The 10,620-nt window shown below is 35.5% G+C and overlaps 1 protein-coding gene across 1 annotated transcript in view; it reads left to right on the top strand.

Moving 5' to 3' along the window:
* Positions 1–6,207: 6,207 nt before the first annotated feature.
* LOC123656284 (protein kinase C, brain isozyme) overlaps positions 6,208–10,620 on the top strand; it is a 302,175-nt gene continuing 297,762 nt past the window's right edge. Inside the window, exon 1 of the mRNA XM_045591992.1 lies at positions 6,208–6,505. Within this exon, the coding sequence (XP_045447948.1) occupies positions 6,327–6,505 (179 nt within the window). The 5' untranslated portion in view covers positions 6,208–6,326. The remainder of the gene's footprint in view (positions 6,506–10,620) is intronic.

Here is a 10,620-nt window from a genome sequence, read left to right as displayed (position 1 = left end):
CACAAGAAATTAAAGTTTATCTTTTATCAGTGATCTACATTCGGTTGTTCGTCAAGCCGCTATAAAGAAATCCGATAACTATTGTAAATTGGTAACAATCTTTGATGCGCTATTATGAACAGCTATGCAAAGAATTATAAGCAAATGTAAATGAAAAATCCTTAAACTCTTTTGAAAAGACCAAAGTAAACAAACAAAACTCCTAAACTTTCGTTTGATATGATATATGAAACAACTACTAATTAAAACAATATGCTATGTGAACATCAAATGTCATTTGTTGTTCATACATCAAAGTAAATGAGAGGTTAATTTAATAATAGTTTTTTTTTTTTTGGCGCGAATTGATGGTTGACACACGTATTAGTGAGATTGTTGTCGCTTAATTTATTTTTATTAGGATTTATTGTAAATTTTTTAGTTAAAATAGTGGGTAATTAGTTGTATTAGTTTCTAGTATCATTTGTAAGTCCTGGTAAGTGCTTTTTTTTTGTATTTTAACTAGAATAATCAAATTATTTTTTTCTAACTAATTTTTTTTCTTTCTTTCTTTTAATTATAATGGACCTAGACAGACCTCCGGATCCACCGGACCCTGGTGATCCTCAGAGTTCTCGAAAACGTCTAGCAGCCGATGATCTGTCCACTAATCCCTCTCCAAAAATAACTATAAGCGATCCTACAGCCGCTATTCCCTCTATACAGACCGTTTATGTTCACCCCTCTTTTTCCGAAGCTCCTAAGAGCTACGCAGAGGACGACAAAGGTCCTTTCATAGTCCATGTCTCACGAGAAGTCTCAGACCCAGCCTCAGGAACTACGATCCGAGCCATTAAATTTGGTCAGTTCTTACATACAAATAAAATTAAATCCGTTGTTAATGACGGCGTTAAGAACGTTGGACGAAATAAAATTTCTGTACAATTTACTTCTGCAGAAGCAGCCAACTCTTTTTTATCTAATCCGGTTCTCGACTTGTGTAAATATAAAACTACTGTACCGACATACAACATCACTAGAATCGGCTTGGTTAAAGGCGTACCAGTAGACTGGTCTATGCAGGAACTAGTTGAGTCCTTGGAGCTTCCCTCCGGTTGTGGACAGGTCATGAAGGCCCGACGTCTAAATAGAAAAACAATAAGCGAAGGTACTGTTACTTGGGTACCTACTCAATCTGTTGTCCTGACTTTCAGGGGGCAAATGCTCCCAGAAAAAATATATTCCTACCATACATCCCTTCCCGTGGAAATTTATAAGTTCCCGACAATCCAATGTCTCAGCTGCTGTCGTTATGGTCACATAAAAACTCAGTGTAGGTCAAAGCCTAGATGCTATAAATGTGCGCAGCCTCATACTGGTGAGTCATGTGAGGTTTCTGAAGATAATGCGACATGTTTACACTGTTCAGGCAAACATTTTACTATCAATAAGTCCTGTCCAGAGTTTTCTCGTCAGCAATCCATCAAGGTCATAATGGCACAGGAGAGCATTTCATACTTGGAAGCATCCTCCCGTATCCCCCCTTCCACTAGATCCTATGCAGAAGTAGCCAAAGAAATGTTTTCTCAAATCAAATACTCCCCCTCTATCCCCCAAAGGACCAGTCCTACTCCACCTATTGTACCTACCTCTTCATCTTACCATTCATATAGAAAAACAGATTCCCGAACTCCTCGTCCCCGACCTGCTTTGGGAAAAGGGTTCAACAAACAGGCTCATGATTCTATTATTTCTAATTGCCCCACTTCCCAACCCAACGGCTGCGCCCTTATCTCAAATAAAGATCCCTCCTCTCCTACTCTTAATCTCAATCTTTTACAAAGTCTCACCCAAATTTTCATTTCCATTGCCACTAAGTATACTGACTCGACAATACCGACCAACGTTGCCTCTCATTTATCCTATATTTTAGATTCCCTTACCAATGGCTCAAATCAACTTCCTTCAATGGAATAGCCAAAGCCTACGTCCTAAACTACATGAACTCCTTTTATTAATTAATCTTCACAAACCCATCATTATTGCCATCGCTGAAACATGGTTGGTTCCAGGTTCCCGGTTCCGGGTTCCAGGTTTCACCTGTTTGAGGGATGACAGGAATGATGGGTATGCGGGTAGTGCCATTCTTGTCCGGCACTCCACTCCCTTCTTCCAAATCCCTCTTCCCTCCCTCAGTCCTAATTTAAATGCCGTTGCCATTAGAGCCTTCAACATTTCTTTCCTATCTCTGTATATCCCTCATCCTCGCTCTTCTCTTGGCCCGGAATTACGATCCATATTCTCTTCCCTCCCTAGTCCTATCATTATCATGGGAGATTTCAACACTCACCACACTTTGTGGGGTTGCCATTCTTGTGATGGGTTTGCCCAAGTGTTGCTGGACATTGTTGACGATGTAAACCTTTGCATACTCAATGATGGATCGCCAACGCGCAGGGTTTGCCCTAATCAGAATACCATGTCTGCTGTTGATCTGTCCCTATCCTCTACTGCTCTTTCTTCCCGAATTTCCTGGAAGACTCTATCATCTACCTACGGCAGCGATCATTATCCTATCCTTCTCTCTCTCATTCTAAGCTCCCCACCACTTTCCACTACAGTCCCTTCCCTTAAAAAGTATAAACTCCACAATCCAGACTGGCATTCTTATGCCGCATCTGTTGATAGCATGTTAGATTGTCTTCCGGATTTTGTAGATGATAAAAATATCTTTTTTTATTACAACCATTTCTATAATGCTCTCATTTCTTCAGCTGACAAATATTTTAACAAAATTAATTTTAATAAAAAAATTTACTACCCTTCCACTCCCTGGTGGGATGAGGAATGTAGCTTTTTGATAAGGGAAAGAACAGAAGCAGAACAAGCGTACACACTATCTATGACTGTTGAAAATTTCATCAAATATCGTCATATCGAGGCAAAGTGTAAAAAGGTTTTCCGTAAGAAGAAAAAAAGTAGCTGGATTAAGTTCTGTGAGTCCCTTTCCCCCAGATCTCCCGCACATATAGTTTGGTTGAATCTTAAGAAATTTCGTCGATCCATTAATTGCGCTAATCCCACATCCAATGATCCAGTGGCATGGCTTAACGATTTCACAGACAAACTCGCCCCTCCTTATGTTCCTTTCAAGGACAGCTTTCCAACTCCCATAATTCCGTCTGTTTCTAATACTATGGACGCACCATTTTCTTTCGCTGAATTAGAATGCGCATTGAACGGCCTTAAAGACTCTACTCCTGGGGAAGATGGTGTTCCCTATTCATTCGTATTAAATTTAAATGATAAAGCTAAACAAAATTTTCTGAATATCATTAATGCTTGTTTCACGACAGGAATCGTCCCGCAACCTTGGAAGTCACAAATAATTATTCCAATTCTGAAACCAGGCAAAGACCCACTAAATTCTAATTCATATAGACCCATTGCTTTATCATCCACTTTGTGCAAAATTACTGAACATCTTATCAAAAATCGACTGGAATGGATAGTGGAAAGCAGAAAAATTCTCTCGCCCTTTCAATTTGGCTTTAGAAAGGGTTTGAGCACCATAGATAGTTTGAGTATTCTATCAACAGACATTCGAACTGCTTTTGCAAAAGGTGAGTTCCTGGTAGGTATTTTTCTTGACATCACTTCTGCATATGACAATGTACTGCTTCCGGTGCTCAGGCAGAAAATGCTACAACTGAGTATTCCTCCGAGGATAGTGCATTTCATTTACAGCCTGTTGTCTTGCAGAACCATAGTGGTTAAACACCAAAACCACTCTTTACTCCCCAGACTTGTCTGGAAAGGTCTACCCCAGGACTCAGTCCTTAGTCCTCTGCTGTACAGCATTTACACTCACGATCTTGAACTGTCTGTTAATAGTTTTTGTAATATCCTTCAATACGCGGACGATATTGTCCTGTATCGTAGATCAAATTCCCAGGATGATACTACTTTTCGGCTAAATTCTGCTTTGCACTATCTTGACCAGTGGCTTTCAAACCATGGCTTATCCCTTTACGTCCCTAAAAGCCACGGAGTGGTGTTCACAAAAAAGAGGAATATCCCGTCCTTTGATTTGTATATTAGGGGTCAAAGCATTCACTTCACGGATAAGGTCAAATTCTTAGGCATTGTTCTCGATTTCAGACTGAGCGGATTTTCTCATGTAGACTACATTATTAAAAAATGCGAAAGAAACATTAATTCCCTTAGAGCAGTATCAGGTGTTTGGTGGGGTGCCCACCCTTACACTTTAAAATTAATTTACAATGCAATAGTACGAAGTCATCTAGATTATGGAACATTTATCTTAGACCCCTTTAACAAAAGTGACTCAGAAAAGTTAAATAGAATTCAATATAAATGTCTAAGAATTATTGTTGGTGCAATGAAATCTACACCAACAAATGCCTTACAAGTAGAGTGCGTTGACCCTCCTTTACATCTCAGAAGGAAATATCTGTGCGATCGTTATGTCATTAAAACTCTCCAAATTTCTTCCCATCCCTTATGGTCTCGACTAAACGAGCTTTCCCTTCTTTGCTCCAATAGTATGAGAACCCTCCCATCCTGCCTATTAGACAGCTTTCTTAAATTCACCAGATTCCCCTATCCTCTAGCATCATATCCCTCTAACCCTATTTTTAATACTTCCTATCAAGCTTTAGTATATCCCCCTCCCGTCATCACAGATCTTGGTCTAGTTAAAGGTGCATCTGATACAAAAACAAAGTTTCAAGAAAAGACGTATCAAAATTGGTCAGACTATCTTCACATCTATACAGATGCATCAAAGCTCTCCCCAGATAGTTGTGTTGGTGCTGCCTGCTGGATTCCTAAATATAAAATTGTCCTACAATTCAAATGTCCTCCTCATTCGTCAGTATTCACAGGAGAAGCTGTGGCACTGTTGGAGGCAATTTTATTTACACTTTCTCATAATATTCCAAAATCTGTAATTTTTAGTGACTCACTAAGTTCCCTGTTAGCGATTAAAGCTAACCCGTTTCGTAGTAAATTAAGAATTTCTATCGTTTTAAAGATAAGGGAGGCTTTACTCTCATGCTATCATAAAGGCTTAGAAGTTTTACTGGTATGGATCCCTGGCCATTCTGGTATTCCAGGTAATGAGACTGCAGACTCTTGTGCCAAGTCAGCGGTTCAACTTGGCTCATTAGAACATTTTTGTAACTCAAGTCAAGACCTGCGATCGTTGGCGAAAACTCATCTGGACAAATCCTGGACTTCATCATGGGTTGAGTCAACATCGGTTAAGGGAAAACACTACTCTGTCATTCAGCCTAATATTCCAAGGCGCCCTTGGTTTTTTCTTCATAGACATGCCGACCGCTGGGTAACATCAACAATTTGTCGCTTGCGCCTTGGTCACTCATGTACTCCAGTGCATTTAGCAAAAATTAGGGTGCGTGATCACTCACTGTGCGAATGTGGCCTCGACGAAGGTTCAGCATCCCATATCCTTTTCAACTGTCCCAAACTCCTTTACCCTATTTATGATGTCCTTCCCCCTGAAATCCCCCGTCCTGTAAATATTGTTTGCTTATTGATGCTTGTATTTAGTCCTCATTGTACATTCTTGTGTAGATATATCAAACGTAATAGAATTAAATTGTAATTAAATTAGGTGATTGTTCTATTATTTAATTGTTTATAGTGTAGATGTAAATAAATTATTAAAATATTCTTGTTTATGTATATAGTATATTTAGTGCTTGTGTTGTTTTAGGTTCATAGTTTGATATATAATACCTACTATTTTGGCAGTCTTCAAAATTCTACTGAGGTTGCTACCTCTAATTCACCGACCAATCTCCGTCGTGTCTTCTCCATCTTACGTGACATTGGCGAAATCATCTGTGCTATTCGGCACTAGTGAAAGCCATTAATTCTAAATTCATTCAATTTAATAATAACATTTCTTCAAAAAGAAATTTTAGTACACTTGACAATTTATTTGGAATTAAATCATATTTAAAAAAAAAAGTAATGTTAATAACGTATTTATATTTGAAAACCTCAAAACCAATATGTTATTAAAAAGAAAACGTGTAACACGTTCTAATGTTTTACTTTGCGTATTTTTAATTTATAATGATATACTGTAAGAGATATGGGCAACATTAGAATGTAATTGAATTTGACAATAAATGTTGACAATGACATCGCGAGCGGTGCATCTGTTGGTCTGTCAAAGCGCGATGACATTCGGTTGAGGAAGGTAGTTCGTTCGTGCGGTTCGCGATTCCTGGCGGATTCTAGTGAGATTATAATTATTTCCGATCACACCGGCGCATTACCGCGGTTGATTCACCATGGCGGACGAGGAGAATAATTGTGATGACGGTGATTTAAAAGCGGGACAGGGTATGCGGCTTCGTGGCCGTAAGGGAGCCCTGAAAAAGAAGAATGTTTACTTGGTGAAAGATCACAAATTCATGCCGAGGTTCTTCAAGCAGCCGACGTTCTGCTCGCACTGCAAGGACTTTATATGGTAAGTGTGTGATTTGCTATATTGTATAGAGTTTCGACCATTGATGGGTATTATAAATAGGCAATGTTTACAATGTGAAGGCGCGTCGGATCAGCGCGCGGTTTCCTCATGATAACACTAGATTACGGTTATATTGTTTTATTGCTGTTAAATTATACCGCATTGATATAATTTTTAGATATATATAATTTATAATTAAATAAGGAGCCCATTAAATCCGATCTTATGCCTTTACTAATTATTGTATAAAAATTATTTTTTAAACTTTTATTTATAAATAGAATTATCTTTGTTTCATATCACCTTATTATTATTTTTTCTAATTTATTTACAATTTTCTAAACTGAATTATAATAGTAATTTTTATTATTCATGCACTGTGAATAATTAGTACTTAAGGCCAGTAACTTTCACTGATTTAAAATTTAAAATAATATACAGATTAAATATGCAAAATGTACTGTGTGGCTACGGTACTAAAGAATTTAGCCACCCCCTCTCTTCCCGTGGGTGTCGTAAGAGGCGACTAAGGGATAACACAGTTCCACTACCACATTGGAACTTAAAAAGCCGACCGGTGGCGGGATAACCATCCAACTGCTAGCTTTGAAATACACAGGCCGAAGACGGGCAGCAGCGTCTTCGGTGCGACAAAGCCAGCACTGCGGTCACCAACCCGCCTGCCCAGCGTGGTGACTATGGGCAAAACACACGAGTTCACGTTATTTTTGGCGTAAACTTGTGGAGGCCTATATCCAGCAGTGGATTGTATAGGCTGTAATAATGATGAAATATGCAAAAAATTATAAAAACAAAAGCATGTATAGATCTTATGTTCCACAATAAGTAGGCATATGTAATTAAAGTAATCCTATTAGACTAAGGCTAATTTGAAAAATGCAATGAATGTTTAAGCAATTGCATTTTAGATAAATTTTCCTTTTAACTGAAAATCAACAAATCTATAAATTTTTACATTTCTTATTATTTAATCATTTAAATATAATTAATGTAATTTAGTATCTAAAAAATCTCTGAAAAACAATCACCAAATCATTATTCCAAGTGAAAAATATCAACATCTTCTTATTAACAAAATAAATACTTATCACAGATAGAATTTAAATTTCACATTAAAAAAATATGTACTCCATATTTACTTTTTGAGTAATTTTTTTCTACGTTTTTCGCAATAATGGATAAATAATAATGGATAAATTGTGCTCGATTAGTGAGATGACATATATTTAAGAGTAAATATTTCTAGTTAATTTTATTTCTGTAAAATAAATCAGTATATATATTATGACATTTAATATACTTTTTTTATTTTTTAAGACGTAAAATATCTTGTGTATATTTCGTGCGAGATATGATTAACAAGTTTAATTCTTGTTAGGTTGTTTGATGTATTTAGATGATATTACAAGGCTACCCTACCGAGTGTAAACTTTGCCATTCTTTTCAATGTGTGACAATCTTTTGAACAAATCTGTTAACTACAATTTTAGCTCCTACGAATTGAAAAATTTATACATCTTTGTTCTAGGCTTAGCGAGTTTAAAAAAGTTTTTTAATTGTTTGTATGTCACTATATTTTCTTTTTTTCATCTGGAAATTAAATTTCTTATTCTTTACAACTTTTTTTTTTTCAATTATAATTTATTAAAATAAAATAAAAAAATATGTAATGTTAATATGCAATAAAACAACATAGATTTGTTTTTGTTTGTTATGTTTTAAATGTTTTACAATACATGCAATGGTTGGTAGACCCATTTATGTATGACTAAAAATTTTCTGTTTAAGTAGCTTTTACACATTGTAATAAATATTTAAAAATTTTCAAAGTAAAAAATTGTGAAAATTCCACAAATATACAAAAAAAAAATTTTCAGTTCTCTTACATATTAGTTAATTGTAAATTATTTTTGTTTTGACTTTTAATAATATATTTTGATTTTCGGTTGAAGGAATTAGGCCCCTTAAATAATTTGTTGTAGGTTACTAGAATAATGCGAAGATAATTTTTTTTTACTACTACTTTTGTAGTACAAGTTTTAAATTAAAATTAACACGTTTCCCAATTTTTTTATAACATACAGATTATACATCTGCGTTTGTTATACACTATTGAGTGAAGTCTTGGTCACGCTCAGGGTCACGCAATCAAGAGGGCTCCCTGCTACCTTCTAGATTAGGATACAATGAATAAATCTGTCGAAAGAGATAGGTATAGCTTTACTGACATCAAACTATGATTACTGACTAAATCGGGTCATAGGTCTACTATCGTAAAATCAATCAAAATTTTCGTTATTGAAACAGGCTTCAAAAGTACTTATCAATTGTCATTTAACAGAGTGCATAATATTTTATATTAATTCATTTTAAATATTGTGAAACTACCGCCAATTCCGTATGGAGATTCTGTTAAGTAGAACCGACAAAAAATTCAAAAGTTACTTTTTAAAAAAAAGTTAACAATATACGACCAGAGAACCCATTATTTGTGTTTCGTGAGTAGAAGTACTTTAGGTACTCCAGTAATTTAGTAAGGCGTTGATTTTGCTAAAAAGGATACGCAATAAGAAACTCGAAAGTTAATCTTGAAAAAATCGACAATATGATAAGGGCACCCATTTTTCGTGTTGCCCCACTAGAAATATAGTACCTCAGTAGATTACAAACAGGCCCGGTTACCTATTTTCTGTGATGGAATACGCGAAGTACGTTCAATACAAGAAACCCTACAAAAATCGAAACCGAGCCGCTGACCTGAGATGAACTAAACTAATCCGATAAGACGCCCCTGACCCACTGAATATCGGGCAATTTTAGCATCCTTTGTGACACTGACACAGCAAATCGTATAATCGTATTTTAACGAGAACTATATACGTATACAACACACCATACTGATTAAAATTGTAATATGAAACATATTGATATAAAAAATAAAATACTAGCTGTTAAGATGATGATAGCAAAAATATGTTATCTAGTTAATTACGAATCTTTTCACATAACAACACTGGAATAATGTTAGTTGAGTGAAAATTGAAACTTTTGACATATATTAAATATTTATGTCTCCTATTAATTTAAAACGCATAATGAAATAAGGACAAAAGATTAAATATGTTTTTAGTATATTCATCAAAAAAGTAAAATAATATTTTATGCGATGATTATTAAGTGTTTGTTAGCGATCTAAGATAAAACAGACTATCCGATAAGACGAGAGACCTAGAAAAGATAAACTAAATTTAGCTTCCTTTGTGTCATAGCAAATTATGGCTTAGCAAGATAGCATTTTCTTTTCTAAATTAGGTTTAACTAGATAGTTTTAAATTAAGAACCTCCCCAGGTTCTTAATTAGCTTGTACTATTCTCAATTTTCAGTTCCACTACCACCTTGGAACTTAAAAAGCTGAACGATGGCGGGATAACCATCCAACTGCTTTGAAATAAACAGGCCGAAGACGGAATGAACCGTTAGGGAAACCACCTTGGAACTTAAAAAGCCGACCGATGGCAGGATAACCATCCAACTGCTTTGAAATAAACAGGCCGAAGACGGAATGAACCGTTAGGGAAAATTCTTATTTCGTTACCATTCAGTCCACCTTGCGTTTGCTATCTTTTGAATTGTAGAAAATTTACGAGATGAAATTGCCAATAAAAAGGCTTTTCTTTTTGGTAACATTATTACTAATGGATATATTTTTGGGTTACTTTAGTTACAACCTAAGATAACGTTAACTACTACGATCACGCGTCACTCTTAATGAACATCGTTCAATTTTAGCTTCCTCTGTACGCGGGATATTGTCTTTTAAAGAAGAATGGCATAGACTTGTATCATATTGAACGATCAGAAAAGTAAATAAATTATACCAGTATTTTTTTATATATAAAATTTTTGGACAAGACAAATTCAGTCTGCCATACAACCTTAGGAGATAGTTTATAAAAGTTGTTATATCCAAATTATATTTGATACTTTTTTAAACAAAAAATTTCGGATGCTCCTACTGAGGATTGAAACCTAAATATGTAAGTCCTTTCAAAGTAGCTCTTATATAATATATATTAAAGGAATTATTATAAGT

This window comes from Melitaea cinxia, chromosome 9 (assembly GCF_905220565.1).
Source record: "Melitaea cinxia chromosome 9, ilMelCinx1.1, whole genome shotgun sequence".
In the NCBI taxonomy this organism is placed as follows: Eukaryota; Metazoa; Arthropoda; class Insecta; order Lepidoptera; family Nymphalidae; genus Melitaea; species Melitaea cinxia.
Note: the sequence above shows the minus strand (reverse complement) of the source record. Positions and strands in the feature narration are given on the sequence as shown.